Here is an 18,273-nt window from a genome sequence, read left to right as displayed (position 1 = left end):
GCTCTGCTCACAATTACTGGCCTGAGGCCAAACCACACAACCAACAACATTAGACACTTTATGGAACACAAAGCCTTCACTATTTCATCCTGGAATATCCAAGGCCTGAGGTCATCTGCCTTTGGCCTAAAGAGCAGGAATCTGGACTTCACCAAAGAAATCGGAAATACAGACATTGTCATCCTACAAGAAACATGGTATAGAGGAGACGGACCCACTGGTTGCCCTCTAGGTTACAGAGAGCTGGTAGTCCCATCCACCAAACTACCAGGTGTGAAACAGGGAAGGGACTCAGGGGGTATGCTAATTTGGTATAGAGCAGACCTAACTCACTCTATTAAATTAATCAAAACAGGAACATTTTACATTTGGTTAGAAATTCAAAAGGAAATTATCTCAACTGAGAAAAATGTCCTCCTGTGTGCTACCTATATCCCCCCACTAGAATCCCCATACTTTAATGAAGACAGTTTCTCCATCCTGGAGGGGGAAATCAACCATTTCCAGACCCAGGGACATGTACTAGTCTGTGGCGACCAAAATGCCAGAACTGGACAAGAACCTGACACCCTCAGCACACAGGGGGACAAACACCTACCTGGAGGTGACAGCATTCCCTCCCCCATATGCCCCCCTAGGCACAACTACGACAACATAACCAACAAAAATGGGTCACGACTCCTGCAGCTCTGTCGCACACTGGGTATGTACATAGTCAATGGTAGGCTTCGAGGGGACTCCTATGGTAGGTACACCTATAGCTCATCTCTTGGCAGTAGTACTGTAGACTACTTTATCACTGACCTCAACCCAGAGTCTCTCAGAGCGTTCACAGTCAGCCCACTGACACCCCTATCAGACCACAGCAAAATCACAGTCTACTTGAACAGAGCAATACTCAATCATGAGGCATCAAAGCCAAAAGAACTGAATAATATTAAGAAATGCTATAGATGGAAGGAAAGTAGTGTTGAAACCTACCAAAAAACAATTAGGAAACAACAAATTCAATCCATTCTAGACAACTTCCTGGACAAAACGTTCCACTGTAATAGTGAAGGTGTAAACTTGGCAGTAGAAAACCTAAACAGTATATTTGACCTCTCAGCTTCCCTATCAAATCAAAAAATCTCTAACAGAAAACCAAAGAAAAGTAATAACAGTGATAAATGGTTTGATGAAGAATGCAAAAACCTAAGAAAGAAATTGAGAAACCTATCCAACCAAAAACATAGAGACCCAGAAAACCTGAGCCTACGCCTTCACTATGGTGAATCACTAAAACAATACAGAAATACACTACGGAAAAAGAAGGAACAGCATGTCAGAAATCAGCTCAATGTAATTGAAGAATCCATAGACTCTAACCACTTCTGGGAAAACTGGAAAACACTAAACAAACAACAACACGAAGAGCTATCTATCCAAAACGGAGATGTATGGGTAAACCACTTCTCCAATCTTTTTGGCCCTATAACAGAGAACACACAGCAAAAAAATATACATGATCAAATGCAAATCTTAGAATCAACTATTAAAGACTACCAGAACCCACTGGATTCTCCAATTACATTGAATGAACTACAGGATAAAATACAAACCCTCCAACCCAAAAAGTCCTGTGGTGTTGATGGTATCCTCAATGAAATGATAAAATATACAGACCACAAATTTCAATTAGCTATACTTAAACTCTTTAACATCATCCTTAGCTCTGGCATCTTCCCCAACATCTGGAACCAAGGACTGATCACCCCAATCCACAAAAGTGGAGACAAATTTGACCCCAATAACTACCGTGGGATATGCGTCAACAGCAACCTTGGGAAAATCCTCTGCATTATCATTAACAGCAGACTAGTTCATTTCCTCAGTGAAAACAATGTACTGAGCAAATGTCAAATTGGCTTTTTACCAAATTACCGTACGACAGACCACGTATTCACCCTGCACACCCTAATTGACAAACAAACAAACCAAAACAAAGGCAAAGTCTTCTCATGCTTTGTTGATTTCAAAAAAGCTTTTGACTCAATTTGGCATGAGGGTCTGCTATACAAATTGATGGAAAGTGGGGTTGGGGGAAAAACATACGACATTATAAAATCCATGTACACAAACAACAAGTGTGCGGTTAAAATTGGCAAAAAACACACACATTTCTTTCCACAGGGCCGTGGGGTGAGACAGGGATGCAGTTTAAGCCCCACCCTCTTCAACATATATATCAACGAATTGGCGAGGGCACTAGAACAGTCTGCAGCACCCGGCCTCACCCTACTAGAATCTGAAGTCAAATGTCTTCTGTTTGCTGACGATCTGGTGCTTCTGTCACCAACCAAGGAGGGCCTACAGCAGCACCTAGATCTTCTGCACAGATTCTGTCAGACCTGGGCCCTGACAGTAAATCTCAGTAAGACAAAAATAATGGTGTTCCAAAAAAGGTCCAGTTGCCAGGACCACAAATACAAATTCCATCTAGACACCGTTGCCCTAGAGCACACAAAAAACTATACATACCTCGGCCTAAACATCAGCGCCACAGGTAACTTCCACAAAGCTGTGAACGATCTGAGAGACAAGGCAAGAAGGGCCTTCTATGCCATCAAAAGGAACATACAATTTGACATACCAATTAGGATCTGGCTAAAAATACTTGAATCAGTTATAGAACCCATTGCCCTTTATGGTTCTGAGGTCTGGGGTCCGCTCACCAACCAAGAATTCACAAAATGGGACAAACACCAAATTGAGACTCTGCATGCAGAATTCTGCAAAAACATCCTCCGTGTACAACGTAAAACACCAAATAATGCATGCAGAGCAGAATTAGGCCAATACCCGCTAATTATCAAAATCCAGAAAAGAGCCGTTAAATTCTATAACCACTTAAAAGGAAGCGATTCCCAAACCTTCCATAACAAAGCCATCACCTACAGAGAGATGAACTTGGAGAAGAGTCCCCTAAGTAAGCTTGTCCTGGGGCTCTGTTCACAAACACAAACAGACCCCACACAGCCCCAGGACAACAACAACAACAACAACAACACAATTAGACCCAACCAAATCATGAGAAAACAAAAAGAGAATTACTTGACACATTGGAAAGAACAAACAAAAAAACAGAGCAAACTAGAATGCTATTTGGCCCTAAACAGAGAGTACACAGTGGCAGAATACCTGCCCACTGTGACTGACCCAAACTTAAGGAAAGCTTTGACTATGTACAGACTCAGTGAGCATAGCCTTGCTATTGAGAAAGGCCGCCGTAGGCAGACCTGGCTCTCAAGAGAAGACAGGCTATGTGCACACTGCCCACAAAATGAGGTGGAAACTGAGCTGCACTTCCTAACCTCCTGCCAAATGTATGACCATATTAGAGACACATATTTCCCTCAGATTACAGCGATCCACAAAGAATTCGAAAACAAACCCAATTTTGATAAACTCCCATATCTATTGGGTGAAAAACCACAGTGTGCCATCACAGCTGCAAGATTTGTGACCTGTTGCCACAAGAAAAGGGCAACCAGTGAAGAACAAACACCATTGTAAATACAACCCATATTTATGTTTATTTATTTTCCCATTTGTACTTTAACTATTTGCACATTGTTACAACACTGTATATATACATAATATGACATTTGAAATGTCTTTATTCTTTTGAAACTTCTGAGTGTAATGTTCACTGTTAATATTTATTGTTTATTTCACTTTTGTTTACTATCTACTTCACTTGCTTTGGCAATGTAAACACACGTTTCCCATGCCAATAAAGCCCTTAAATTGAATTGAATTGAATTGAGAGAGAGAGAGAGAGAAAGGACACCACAGACAGACAGACAGACTAGGTAGAAAGTTCCTTACTGATCATTCCGTCTTTCTCCAGCAGCGTAGTGAGGTGTCTCATGGTGCTGTGTATCAGCACACTGTCTATGGCTGCTTGCAGTCGGGGGGAGGCTGTGGGTGAGTGGCCGTCCAGCAGAGGTAGATCCACTGGACAGTAGCAGGTGACCATGTTCGTTAGAGTTCTCTCTTCACTACCCGGGTCCAACAGCCAACACGCCACCTACACACACACACACACACACACACAGAGATACACACACACACACACACACAAAGAGATACACACACACACAGAGATATACACACACACACACAAAGACATACACACACACACAGAGATATACACAGTTATATAAAACTCCACCTACACAGCTTGTTTATAAATGTGTGTACCTCTCTCTCTGTCTCTACCTCTGTCTCTCTCTACCTCTACCTCTGTCTCTGTCTCTACCTCTGTCTCTCTCTACCTCTGTCTCTACCTCTGTCTCTCTCTCTCTACCTCTCTCTCTCTCTCTACCTCTGTCTCTCTCTCTACCTCTGTCTCTCTCTCTACCTCTGTCTCTCTCTCTACCTCTGTCTCTCTCTCTACCTCTGTCTCTGTCTCTCTCTACCTCTGTCTCTGTCTCTGTCTCTACCTCTGTCTCTCTCTCTACCTCTGTCTCTCTCTCTACCTCTGTCTCTCTCTCTACCTCTGTCTCTCTCTACCTCTGTCTCTCTCTACCTCTGTCTCTCTCTCTACCTCTGTCTCTCTCTCTACCTCTGTCTCTCTCTCTACCTCTGTCTCTCTCTCTACCTCTGTCTCTCTCTCTACCTCTGTCTCTCTCTCTACCTCTGTCTCTCTCTCTACCTCTGTCTCTCTCTCTACCTCTGTCTCTCTCTCTACCTCTGTCTCTCTCTCTACCTCTGTCTCTCTCTCTACCTCTGTCTCTCTCTCTACCTCTGTCTCTCTCTCTACCTCTGTCTCTCTCTCTACCTCTGTCTCTCTCTCTACCTCTGTCTCTCTCTCTACCTCTGTCTCTCTCTCTACCTCTGTGTCTCTCTCTACCTCTCTGTCTCTCTCTCTACCTCTGTCTCTCTCTCTACCTCTGTCTCTCTCTCTACCTCTGTCTCTCTCTCTACCTCTGTCTCTCTCTACCTCTGTCTCTGTCTCTGTCTCTCTCTACCTCTGTCTCTCTCTACCTCTGTCTCTGTCTCTCTCTACCTCTGTCTCTGTCTCTCTCTACCTCTGTCTCTGTCTCTCTCTACCTCTGTCTCTGTCTCTCTCTACCTCTGTCTCTGTCTCTCTCTACCTCTGTCTCTCTCTCTCTACCTCTGTCTCTGTCTCTCTCTCTACCTCTGTCTCTCTCTCTACCTCTGTCTCTCTCTCTACCTCTGTCTCTCTCTCTACCTCTGTCTCTCTCTCTACCTCTGTCTCTCTCTCTACCTCTGTCTCTCTCTCTACCTCTGTCTCTCTCTCTACCTCTGTCTCTGTCTCTCTCTACCTCTGTCTCTCTCTACCTCTGTCTCTGTCTCTCTCTACCTCTGTCTCTCTCTCTCTACCTCTCTCTCTGTCTCTACCTCTGTCTCTGTCTCTACCTCTGTCTCTCTCTCTACCTCTGTCTCTCTCTCTACCTCTGTCTCTCTCTCTACCTCTGTCTCTCTCTCTACCTCTGTCTCTCTCTCTACCTCTGTCTCTCTCTCTACCTCTGTCTCTCTCTCTACCTCTGTCTCTCTCTCTACCTCTGTCTCTCTCTCTACCTCTGTCTCTCTCTCTACCTCTGTCTCTCTCTCTACCTCTGTCTCTCTCTACCTCTGTCTCTCTCTACCTCTGTCTCTCTCTCTACCTCTGTCTCTCTCTCTACCTCTGTCTCTCTCTCTACCTCTGTCTCTCTCTCTACCTCTGTCTCTCTCTCTACCTCTGTCTCTCTCTCTACCTCTGTCTCTCTCTCTACCTCTGTCTCTCTCTCTACCTCTGTCTCTCTCTCTACCTCTGTCTCTCTCTCTACCTCTGTCTCTCTCTCTACCTCTGTCTCTCTCTCTACCTCTGTCTCTCTCTCTACCTCTGTCTCTCTCTCTACCTCTCTGTCTCTCTCTCTACCTCTGTCTCTCTCTCTACCTCTGTCTCTCTCTCTACCTCTGTCTCTCTCTCTACCTCTGTCTCTCTCTCTACCTCTGTCTCTCTCTCTACCTCTGTCTCTCTCTCTACCTCTCTGTCTCTCTCTCTACCTCTGTCTCTCTCTCTACCTCTGTCTCTCTCTCTACCTCTGTCTCTCTCTCTACCTCTGTCTCTCTCTCTACCTCTGTCTCTCTCTACCTCTGTCTCTGTCTCTGTCTCTCTCTACCTCTGTCTCTCTCTACCTCTGTCTCTGTCTCTCTCTACCTCTGTCTCTGTCTCTCTCTACCTCTGTCTCTGTCTCTCTCTACCTCTGTCTCTGTCTCTCTCTCTGTCTCTGTCTCTCTCTACCTCTGTCTCTGTCTCTCTCTACCTCTGTCTCTCTCTCTCTACCTCTGTCTCTGTCTCTCTCTCTACCTCTGTCTCTCTCTCTACCTCTGTCTCTCTCTCTACCTCTGTCTCTCTCTCTACCTCTGTGTCTCTCTCTACCTCTCTGTCTCTCTCTCTACCTCTGTCTCTCTCTCTACCTCTGTCTCTCTCTCTACCTCTGTCTCTCTCTCTACCTCTGTCTCTCTCTACCTCTGTCTCTGTCTCTGTCTCTCTCTACCTCTGTCTCTCTCTACCTCTGTCTCTGTCTCTCTCTACCTCTGTCTCTGTCTCTCTCTACCTCTGTCTCTGTCTCTCTCTACCTCTGTCTCTGTCTCTCTCTACCTCTGTCTCTGTCTCTCTCTACCTCTGTCTCTCTCTCTCTACCTCTGTCTCTGTCTCTCTCTCTACCTCTGTCTCTCTCTCTACCTCTGTCTCTCTCTCTACCTCTGTCTCTCTCTCTACCTCTGTCTCTCTCTCTACCTCTGTCTCTCTCTCTACCTCTGTCTCTCTCTCTACCTCTGTCTCTCTCTCTACCTCTGTCTCTGTCTCTCTCTACCTCTGTCTCTCTCTACCTCTGTCTCTGTCTCTCTCTACCTCTGTCTCTCTCTCTCTACCTCTCTCTCTGTCTCTACCTCTGTCTCTGTCTCTACCTCTGTCTCTCTCTCTACCTCTGTCTCTCTCTCTACCTCTGTCTCTCTCTCTACCTCTGTCTCTCTCTCTACCTCTGTCTCTCTCTCTACCTCTGTCTCTCTCTCTACCTCTGTCTCTCTCTCTACCTCTGTCTCTCTCTCTACCTCTGTCTCTCTCTCTACCTCTGTCTCTCTCTCTACCTCTGTCTCTCTCTCTACCTCTGTCTCTCTCTCTACCTCTGTCTCTCTCTACCTCTGTCTCTCTCTACCTCTGTCTCTCTCTCTACCTCTGTCTCTCTCTCTACCTCTGTCTCTCTCTCTACCTCTGTCTCTCTCTCTACCTCTGTCTCTCTCTCTACCTCTGTCTCTCTCTCTACCTCTGTCTCTCTCTCTACCTCTGTCTCTCTCTCTACCTCTGTCTCTCTCTCTACCTCTGTCTCTCTCTCTACCTCTGTCTCTCTCTCTACCTCTGTCTCTCTCTCTACCTCTGTCTCTCTCTCTACCTCTGTCTCTCTCTCTACCTCTGTCTCTCTCTCTACCTCTGTCTCTCTCTCTACCTCTGTCTCTCTCTCTACCTCTGTCTCTCTCTCTACCTCTGTCTCTCTCTCTACCTCTGTCTCTCTCTCTACCTCTGTCTCTGTCTCTCTCTACCTCTGTCTCTCTCTACCTCTGTCTCTGTCTCTCTCTACCTCTGTCTCTGTCTCTCTCTACCTCTGTCTCTGTCTCTCTCTACCTCTGTCTCTGTCTCTCTCTACCTCTGTCTCTGTCTCTCTCTACCTCTGTCTCTGTCTCTCTCTACCTCTGTCTCTGTCTCTCTCTACCTCTGTCTCTGTCTCTCTCTACCTCTGTCTCTGTCTCTCTCTACCTCTGTCTCTGTCTCTCTCTACCTCTGTCTCTGTCTCTCTCTACCTCTGTCTCTCTCTCTCTACCTCTGTCTCTCTCTCTCTACCTCTGTCTCTCTCTCTCTACCTCTGTCTCTCTCTCTCTACGTCTCTCTCTACCTCTGTCTCTCTCTACCTCTGTCTCTCTCTACCTCTGTCTCTGTGAGTGTGTGTCTGTATACCTTCAGGTCTTCACAGGGCCCCTCCAGGGAGATACCACAGCTCAGCACCAGCGTCTTGTACACCTGGATGATGTCATAAGTCATGACCACACCCCCTTCCCCGTCGGCCAATGATTTACTCAGACAGGCCCTCATCTGCTCCATCCTCTCTTCAACCGGCAAATCAGCAGCCAGCGGGGGCGGGGCCAGACTGGAGCTCATCTCTGTGGGACAGTAATTCTACGTTCATGACACGTCAGTGTGTGAAAACACAACTTGTAAACTCTGAGCATTCACGTGCTTTCAACTAATTGAGAACGCCAGTCCAGCTATCCCAAACAAACAATATGGTTCAAAAACCATATCAATAGATAGCTTTTTTGATAAATAATGTTTTGTTGTATTTAACTGCTGGAATTATGACTGTCATAGGAACGGAGGAGGGCAGTTAGTGATATGGTGAAGGTACCGGTACTCTGCCCTGTAGTAGTGATATGGTGAAGGTACCGGTACTCTGCCCTGTAGTAGTGATATGGTGAAGGTACCGGTACTCTGCCCTGTAGTAGTGATATGGTGAAGGTACCGGTACTCTGCCCTGTAGTAGTGATATGGTGAAGGTACCGGTACTCTGATGCTGTAGTAGTGATATGGTGAAGGTACCGGTACTCTGCCCTGTAGTAGTGTTATGGTGAAGGTACCGGTACTCTGCCCTGTAGTAGTGATATGGTGAAGGTACCGGTACTCTGTCCTGTAGTAGTGATATGGTGAAGGTACAGGTACTCTGCCCTGTAGTAGTGATATGGTGAAGGTACCGGTACTCTGCCCTGTAGTAGTGATATGGTGAAGGTACCGGTACTCTGTTGCTGTAGTAGTGATATGGTGAAGGTACCGGTACTCTGCCCTGTAGTAGTGATATGGTGAAGGTACCGGTACTCTGCCCTGTAGTAGTGTTATGGTGAAGGTACCGGTACTCTGTTGCTGTAGTAGTGATATGGTGAAGGTACCGGTACTCTGCCCTGTAGTAGTGATATGGTGAAGGTACCGGTACTCTGCCCTGTAGTAGTGATATGGTGAAGGTACCGGTACTCTGCCCTGTAGTAGTGTTATGGTGAAGGTACCGGTACTCTGCCCTGTAGTAGTGATATGGTGAAGGTACCGGTACTCTGCCCTGTAGTAGTGATATGGTGAAGGTACCGGTACTCTGCCCTGTAGTAGTGATATGGTGAAGGTACCGGTACTCTGCCCTGTAGTAGTGATATGGTGAAGGTACCGGTACTCTGCCCTGTAGTAGTGATATGGTGAAGGTACCGGTACTCTGCCCTGTAGTAGTGATATGGTGAAGGTACCGGTACTCTGCCCTGTAGTAGTGATATGGTGAAGGTACCGGTACTCTGATGCTGTAGTAGTGATATGGTGAAGGTACCGGTACTCTGCCCTGTAGTAGTGATATGGTGAAGGTACCGGTACTCTGCCTGTAGTAGTGATATGGTGAAGGTACCGGTACTCTGCCCTGTAGTAGTGATATGGTGAAGGTACCGGTACTCTGCCCTGTAGTAGTGATATGGTGAAGGTACCGGTACTCTGCCCTGTAGTAGTGATATGGTGAAGGTACCGGTACTCTGCCCTGTAGTAGTGATATGGTGAAGGTACCGGTACTCTGCCCTGTAGTAGTGATATGGTGAAGGTACCGGTACTCTGCCCTGTAGTAGTGTTATGGTGAAGGTACCGGTACTCTGCCCTGTAGTAGTGATATGGTGAAGGTACCGGTACTCTGCCCTGTAGTAGTGATATGGTGAAGGTACCGGTACTCTGCCCTGTAGTAGTGATATGGTGAAGGTACCGGTACTCTGCCCTGTAGTAGTGATATGGTGAAGGTACCGGTACTCTGCCCTGTAGTAGTGATATGGTGAAGGTACCGGTACTCTGCCCTGTAGTAGTGATATGGTGAAGGTACCGGTACTCTGATGCTGTAGTAGTGATATGGTGAAGGTACCGGTACTCTGCCCTGTAGTAGTGATATGGTGAAGGTACCGGTACTCTGCCTGTAGTAGTGATATGGTGAAGGTACCGGTACTCTGCCCTGTAGTAGTGATATGGTGAAGGTACCGGTACTCTGCCCTGTAGTAGTGATATGGTGAAGGTACCGGTACTCTGCCCTGTAGTAGTGATATGGTGAAGGTACCGGTACTCTGCCCTGTAGTAGTGATATGGTGAAGGTACCGGTACTCTGCCCTGTAGTAGTGATATGGTGAAGGTACCGGTACTCTGCCCTGTAGTAGTGATATAGTGAAGGTACCGGTACTCTGCCCTGTAGTAGTGATATGGTGAAGGTACCGGTACTCTGCCCTGTAGTAGTGATATGGTGAAGGTACCGGTACTCTGCCCTGTAGTAGTGATATGGTGAAGGTACCGGTACTCTGCTGCTGTAGTAGTGATATGGTGAAGGTACCGGTACTCTGTTGCTGTAGTAGTGATATGGTGAAGGTACTGGTACTCTTCCCTGTGGTAGTGATATGGTGAAGGTACCGGTACTCTGTTGCTGTAGTAGTGATATGGTGAAGGTACAGGTACTCTGTCCTGTAGTAGTGATATGGTGAAGGTACCGGTACTCTGCCCTGTAGTAGTGATATGGTGAAGGTACCGGTACTCTGCCCTGTAGTAGTGATATGGTGAAGGTACCGGTACTCTGCTGCTGTAGTAGTGATATGGTGAAGGTACCGGTACTCTGCCCTGTAGTAGTGATATGGTGAAGGTACCGGTACTCTGCCCTGTAGTAGTGATATGGTGAAGGTACCGGTACTCTGCCCTGTAGTAGTGATATGGTGAAGGTACCGGTACTCTGCTGCTGTAGTAGTGATATGGTGAAGGTACCGGTACTCTGCCCTGTAGTAGTGATATGGTGAAGGTACCGGTACTCTGCCCTGTAGTAGTGATATGGTGAAGGTACCGGTACTCTGCCCTGTAGTAGTGATATGGTGAAGGTACCGGTACTCTGTCCTGTAGTAGTGATATGGTGAAGGTACCGGTACTCTGCCCTGTAGTAGTGATATGGTGAAGGTACCGGTACTCTGCCCTGTAGTAGTGATATGGTGAAGGTACCGGTACTCTGTCCTGTAGTAGTGATATGGTGAAGGTACCGGTACTCTGCCCTGTAGTAGTGATATGGTGAAGGTACCGGTACTCTGCCCTGTAGTAGTGATATGGTGAAGGTACCGGTACTCTGCCCTGTAGTAGTGATATGGTGAAGGTACAGGTACTCTGCCCTGTAGTAGTGATATGGTGAAGGTACCGGTACTCTGCCCTGTAGTAGTGATATGGTGAAGGTACCGGTACTCTGCTGCTGTAGTAGTGATATGGTGAAGGTACCGGTACTCTGCCCTGTAGTAGTGATATGGTGAAGGTACCGGTACTCTGCCCTGTAGTAGTGGTATGGTGAAGGTACCGGTACTCTGCCCTGTAGTAGTGGTATGGTGAAGGTACCGGTACTCTGCCCTGTAGTAGTGATATGGTGAAGGTACCGGTACTCTGCTGCTGTAGTAGTGATATGGTGAAGGTACCGGTACTCTGCCCTGTAGTAGTGATATGGTGAAGGTACCGGTACTCTGCTGCTGTAGTAGGGATATGAAGTAACAGTCTGTTCCTCCCCAGCAGACAGCCAGTCCTGTTAACGCCACACTTCCAAAGGAACACTGGGGAAGACCTACGCACATCATAGAAACATGAATAACTAGGACTCAATCATAGAAAACATTGATAACACTGAATAAGCGTACGTAGTCGTGTGTGTGTGTGTGTGTGTGTGTGTGTGTGTGTGTGTGTGTGTGTGTGTGTAAGAGAGAGTCAGACCTGGAATTTCATGATTTTAGGGTTAAGGCCACTTGGCCTTAAAGGGATAGTTCAGGATTTTGACAATGAAGTCCTTTATCTCCTTCCCCAATGAAGTCCTTTATCTCCTTCCCCAATGAAGTCCTTTATCTCCTTCCCCCAATGAAGCCCTTTATCTCCTTCCCCAACGAGGCCCTTTATCTCCTTCCCCAACGAGGCCCTTTATCTCCTTCCCCAACGAGGCCCTTTATCTCCTTCCCCAACGAGGCCCTTTATCTCCTTCCCCAACGAGGCCCTTTATCTCCTTCCCCAACGAGGCCCTTTATCTCCTTCCCCAACGAGGCCCTTTATCTCCTTCCCCAATGAAGCCCTTTATCTCCTTCCCCAACGAGGCCCTTTATCTCCTTCCCCAATGAAGCCCTTTATCTCCTTCCCCAACGAGGCCCTTTATCTCCTTCCCCAATGAAGCCCTTTATCTCCTTCCCCAACGAGGCCCTTTATCTCCTTCCCCAACGAGGCCCTTTATCTCCTTCCCCAACGAGGCCCTTTATCTCCTTCCCCAATGAAGCCCTTTATCTCCTTCCCCAACGAGGCCCTTTATCTCCTTCCCCAACGAGGCCCTTTATCTCCTTCCCCAACGAGGCCCTTTATCTCCTTCCCCAACGAGGCCCTTTATCTCCTTCCCCAACGAGGCCCTTTATCTCCTTCCCCAACGAGGCCCTTTATCTCCTTCCCCAACGAGGCCCTTTATCTCCTTCCCCAACGAGGCCCTTTATCTCCTTCCCCAACGAGGCCCTTTATCTCCTTCCCCAACGAGGCCCTTTATCTCCTTCCCCAACGAGGCCCTTTATCTCCTTCCCCAACGAGGCCCTTTATCTCCTTCCCCAACGAGGCCCTTTATCTCCTTCCCCAACGAGGCCCTTTATCTCCTTCCCCAACGAGGCCCTTTATCTCCTTCCCCAATGAAGCCCTTTATCTGATGAACTCCTGGATACCATTTGTATGTCTCTGTGTCCAGTATGAAGGAAGTTAAGAGGTAGTTTCTCAAGCCAATGCTAACTAGCAAGCTAGCTGTTCCCATAGACTTCCAGTCATTGTGCTAACGCTAGATGGCACATACATTCAAACTGCACACAGACACAAACAAATTTGATACAAAAGTTAATCTGACTCTGGGCCAGTAGATAAAGGGCTTCATCTGACTCTGGGTCAGTAGATAAAGGGCTTCATCTGACTCTGGGTCAGTAGATAAAGGGCTTCATCTGACTCTGGGCCAGTAGATAAAGGGCTCCATCTGACTCTGGGTCAGTAGATAAAGGGCTCCATCTGACTCTGGGCCAGTAGATAAAGGGCTTCATCTGACTCTGGGTCAGTAGATAAAGGGCTTCATCTGACTCTGGGTCAGTAGATAAAGGGCTCCATCTGACTCTGGGCCAGTAGATAAAGGGCTTCATCTGACTCTGGGTCAGTAGATAAAGGGCTTCATCTGACTCTGGGTCAGTAGATAAAGGGCTCCATCTGACTCTGGGCCAGTAGATAAAGGGCTCCATCTGACTCTGGGCCAGTAGATAAAGGGCTTCATCTGACTCTGGGCCAGTAGATAAAGGGCTCCATCTGACTCTGGGTCAGTAGATAAAGGGCTTCATCTGACTCTGGGCCAGTAGATAAAGGGCTTCATCTGACTCTGGGCCAGTAGATAAAGGGCTTCATCTGACTCTGGGTCAGTAGATAAAGGGCTTCATCTGACTCTGGGTCAGTAGATAAAGGGCTCCATCTGACTCTGGGCCAGTAGATAAAGGGCTCCATCTGACTCTGGGAAGAGTTCATCAACCAGCTGTTGAAGTCTTCATCAACCAGCTGTTGAAGAGTTCATCAACCAGCTGTTGAAGTCTTCATCAACCAGCTGTTGAAGTCTTCATCAACCAGCTGTTGAAGTCTTCATCAACCAGCTGTTGAAGTCTTCATCAACCAGCTGTTGAAGTCTTCATCAACCAGCTGTTGAAGTCTTCATCAACCAGCTGTTGAAGAGTTCATCAACCAGCTGTTGAAGAGTTCATCAACCAGCTGTTGAAGTCTTCATCAACCAGCTGTTGAAGTCTTCATCAACCAGCTGTTGAAGAGTTCATCAACCAGCTGTTGAAGTCTTCATCAACCAGCTGTTGAAGTCTTCATCAACCAGCTGTTGAAGTCTTCATCAACCAGCTGTTGAAGAGTTCATCAACCAGCTGTTGAAGAGTTCATCAACCAGCTGTTGAAGTCTTCATCAACCAGCTGTTGAAGTCTTCATCAACCAGCTGTTGAAGAGTTCATCAACCAGCTGTTGAAGTCTTCATCAACCAGCTGTTGAAGTCTTCATCAACCAGCTGTTGAAGAGTTCATCAACCAGCTGTTGAAGAGTTCATCAACCAGCTGTTGAAGTCTTCATCAACCAGCTGTTGAAGTCTTCATCAACCAGCTGTTGAAGTCTTCATCAACCAGCTGTTGAAGAGTTCATCAACCAGCTGTTGAAGTCTTCATCAACCAGCTGTTGAAGAGTTCATCAACCAGCTGTTGAAGTCTTCATCAACCAGCTGTTGAAGTCTTCATCAACCAGCTGTTGAAGTCTTCATCAACCAGCTGTTGAAGTCTTCATCAACCAGCTGTTGAAGTCTTCATCAACCAGCTGTTGAAGTCTTCATCAACCAGCTGTTGAAGAGTTCATCAACCAGCTGTTGAAGTCTTCATCAACCAGCTGTTGAAGAGTTCATCAACCAGCTGTTGAAGAGTTCATCAACCAGCTGTTGAAGTCTTCATCAACCAGCTGTTGAAGTCTTCATCAACCAGCTGTTGAAGTCTTCATCAACCAGCTGTTGAAGAGTTCATCAACCAGCTGTTGAAGAGTTCATCAACCAGCTGTTGAAGAGTTCATCAACCAGCTGTTGAAGAGTTCATCAACCAGCTGTTGAAGTCTTCATCAACCAGCTGTTGAAGTCTTCATCAACCAGCTGTTGAAGAGTTCATCAACCAGCTGTTGAAGTCTTCATCAACCAGCTGTTGAAGTCTTCATCAACCAGCTGTTGAAGTCTTCGCTGTTGAAGTGTTCATCAACCAGCTGTTGAAGTGTTCATCAACCAGCTGTTGAAGTCTTCATCAACCAGCTGTTGAAGAGTTCATCAACCAGCTGTTGAAGAGTTCATCAACCAGCTGTTGAAGTCTTCATCAACCAGCTGTTGAAGAGTTCATCAACCAGCTGTTGAAATCTTCATCAACCAGCTGTTGAAGTCTTCATCAACCAGCTGTTGAAGTCTTCATCAACCAGCTGTTGAAGAGTTCATCAACCAGCTGTTGAAGTCTTCATCAACCAGCTGTTGAAGTCTTCATCAACCAGCTGTTGAAGTCTTCATCAACCAGCTGTTGAAGTCTTCATCAACCAGATGTTGAATTCTTCATCAACCAGCTGTTGAAGTCTTCATCAACCAGCTGTTGAAGTCTTCATCAACCAGCTGTTGAAGAGTTCATCAACCAGCTGTTGAAGAGTTCATCAACCAGCTGTTGAAGAGTTCATCAACCAGCTGTTGAAGTCTTCATCAACCAGCTGTTGAAGTCTTCATCAACCAGCTGTTGAAGTCTTCATCAACCAGCTGTTGAAGAGTTCATCAACCAGCTGTTGAAGAGTTCATCAACCAGCTGTTGAAGAGTTCATCAACCAGCTGTTGAAGAGTTCATCAACCAGCTGTTGAAGTCTTCATCAACCAGCTGTTGAAGTCTTCATCAACCAGCTGTTGAAGTCTTCATCAACCAGCTGTTGAAGAGTTCATCAACCAGCTGTTGAAGTCTTCATCAACCAGCTGTTGAAGTCTTCATCAACCAGCTGTTGAAGTCTTCATCAACCAGCTGTTGAAGTGTTCATCAACCAGCTGTTGAAGTCTTCATCAACCAGCTGTTGAAGAGTTCATCAACCAGCTGTTGAAGAGTTCATCAACCAGCTGTTGAAGTCTTCATCAACCAGCTGTTGAAGAGTTCATCCACCAGCTGTTGAAGTCTTCATCAACCAGCTGTTGAAGAGTTCATCAACCAGCTGTTGAAGTCTTCATCAACCAGCTGTTGAAGAGTTCATCAACCAGCTGTTGAAGTCTTCATCAACCAGCTGTTGAAGAGTTCATCAACCAGCTGTTGAAGAGTTCATCAACCAGCTGTTGAAGTCTTCATCAACCAGCTGTTGAAGTCTTCATCAACCAGCTGTTGATAGAGTTCATCAACCAGCTGTTGAAATCTTCATCAACCAGCTGTTGAAATCTTCATCAACCAGCTGTTGAAATCTTCATCAACCAGCTGTTGAAGTCTTCATCAACCAGCTGTTGGAAGATTCATCAACCAGCTGTTGGAAGAGTTCATCAACCAGCTGTTGAAGTCTTCATCAACCAAACCAGCTGTTGGAGGAGTTGCGTGCTCTCACTGATATTCACATCAAACTAGGCTATTTGTGTGTATGATAAATAAACGACATAGCAAATGAACAACTTCAGAAATGAATCTGGTTTGGGATAAATAATATAGTCTCCATAATCATGGGGCACGAGGCATGCATTACAGCCACTCGACACAGCCTCCGCCAGGAAGTTCTAGCCCTGGTGTGAGTGAGTGTGCGTGCGGTCACCTCTCTGCCTCCTCCCTCCTACCCCGCCGTCTCCTCCTCTCCCGCCGTCTCCTCCTCTCCCGCCGTCTCCTCCTCTCCCGCCGTCTCCTCCTCTCCCGCCGTCTCCTCCTCTCCCGCCGTCTCCTCCTCTCCCGCCGTCTCCTCCGTGTGTCCCGTCTGTCATTCCACAGGCGGGAACGAGGGAGTACCTCTCCTTCCTCCTCCACTCCTCTATAAACGTGTAGAACAGCGTTCTGTCGCTCGCCACGTCTATGATGGCCAGCCCACCGCTAGGGCTGCTGGGAGAGAGAGATGCATCCTGGGAGAGCTGGAGGGTGAAGCCCTCGTCAGTCAGAGATGGGTGGGAGGAGGGGGAGAGGATTGGGGGAGCTGTGGGAACAGGAGGAGAGTCTAGCAGCGTTTTGGGGTGAGGGGGAGGTTTAGGGTCTGTTTTGGGGGGAGGGGGAGGTTTGGGGTCTGTTTTGGGGTGATGGGGAGGTTTGGGGGCTGTTTTGGGGGGAGGGGGAGGTTTGGGGTCTGTTTTGGGGTGAGGGGGAGGTTTAGGGTCTGTTTTGGGGGGAGGGGGAGGTTTGGGGGCTGTTTTGGGGGGAGGGGGAGGTTTGGGGGCTGTTTTGGGGGCTGAGTAAGAGTGTGTGTGCATTTTGGGATCTGGTTTCAGGGACTGGGGACCAACAGAGACTGCTGGTTGGTCAGGGAGGTGGGTGGAGTGAGCTGATTGGTGGATAGGTCGAGGGGTGGGATTTGATTGGTTGAGAGGTCTGGTGGTGGGAGGTGAATGGTGGTTAATAGTCCTCATGGCGTGAGGTGATTGGACAGAGGAGGTGGTCAGTTTGACTGTTTCTGGAGTTGGGGGTACGAGGTCCCCATGAGCCCCCCCTGATCTCCCCTCGTCTCTCTCCCCCAGGTGTCCCCCTGTCTCCCCTCGTCTCTCCCCCAGGTGTCCCCCTGTCTCCCCTCGTCTCTCCCCAAGGTGTCTCCCTGTCTCCCCTCGTCTCTCCCCCAGGTGTCCCCCTGTCTCCCCTCGTCTCTCCCCAAGGTGTCTCCCTGTCTCCCCTCGTCTCTCCCCCAGGTGTCCCCCTGTCTCCCCTCGTCTCTCCCCCAGGTGTCCCCCTGTCTCCCCTCGTCCCTCCCCCAGGTGTCCCCCTGTCTCCCCTCGTCTCTCCCCAAGGTGTCCCCCTGTCTCCCCTCGTCTCTCCCCCAGGTGTCCCCCTGTCTCCCCTCGTCTCTCCCCCAGGTGTCTCCCTGTCTCCCCCAGGTGTCCCCCTGTCTCCCCTCGTCTCTCCCCAAGGTGTCCCCCTGTCTCCCCTCGTCTCTCCCCCAGGTGTCCCCCTGTCTCCCCTCGTCTCTCCCCCAGGTGTCCCCCTCTCTCCCCTCGTCTCTCCCCAAGGTGTCCCCCTGTCTCCCCTCGTCTCTCCCCAAGGTGTCCCCCTGTCTCCCCTCGTCTCTCCCCCAGGTGTCCCCCTGTCTCCCCTCGTCTCTCCCCAAGGTGTCCCCCTGTCTCCCCTCGTCTCACACTGCTCTCTCCTGTCTCTGTGTGGCTGCTAGCTGGTCTCTCTGTGTCTCTGTCCTCCTCAGCATGTACCAGTGCTGTTAGACCTGTCAGACCAGTCAAACTGTCCTCTGTCTCTTGGTTGGCAACAGCTGTGTGTGTGAGTGTGTGGATCTGTACCGGGTGTGTGAGTGTGTGAGCTGGTGGAAGCAGAGTGTGTGTGAGTGTGTGAGCTGGTGGAAGCAGAGTGTGTGTGTGTTGTGTGTGTGTGTGTTGTGAGGGCTGATCAGACATGCTAGGCCAACGATCGAAGATGTCCTGGAGTCCAGGGCTGCAGTG

At 48.1% G+C, this 18,273-nt stretch overlaps 1 protein-coding gene across 1 annotated transcript in view; it reads right to left on the bottom strand.

The window, feature by feature from the left end:
• Positions 1 to 18,273, bottom strand: part of LOC311099911 (DNA polymerase theta-like) — a gene marked incomplete at its 5' end in the record, with an annotated part of 118,742 nt that overhangs the window by 42,260 nt on the left and 58,209 nt on the right. The window contains 3 exons of the mRNA XM_084140628.1: positions 3,871 to 4,072; positions 8,006 to 8,208; positions 16,563 to 17,285. Of these exons, the coding sequence (XP_083996754.1) occupies positions 3,871 to 4,072; positions 8,006 to 8,208; positions 16,563 to 17,285 (1,128 nt within the window). The remainder of the gene's footprint in view (positions 1 to 3,870; positions 4,073 to 8,005; positions 8,209 to 16,562; positions 17,286 to 18,273) is intronic.

Source organism: Coregonus lavaretus, assembly GCF_964263955.1.
Source record: "Coregonus lavaretus genome assembly, chromosome: 24".
Taxonomy (NCBI): domain Eukaryota; kingdom Metazoa; phylum Chordata; class Actinopteri; order Salmoniformes; family Salmonidae; genus Coregonus; species Coregonus lavaretus.
This window is presented reverse-complemented; position numbering and strand designations above follow the sequence as displayed.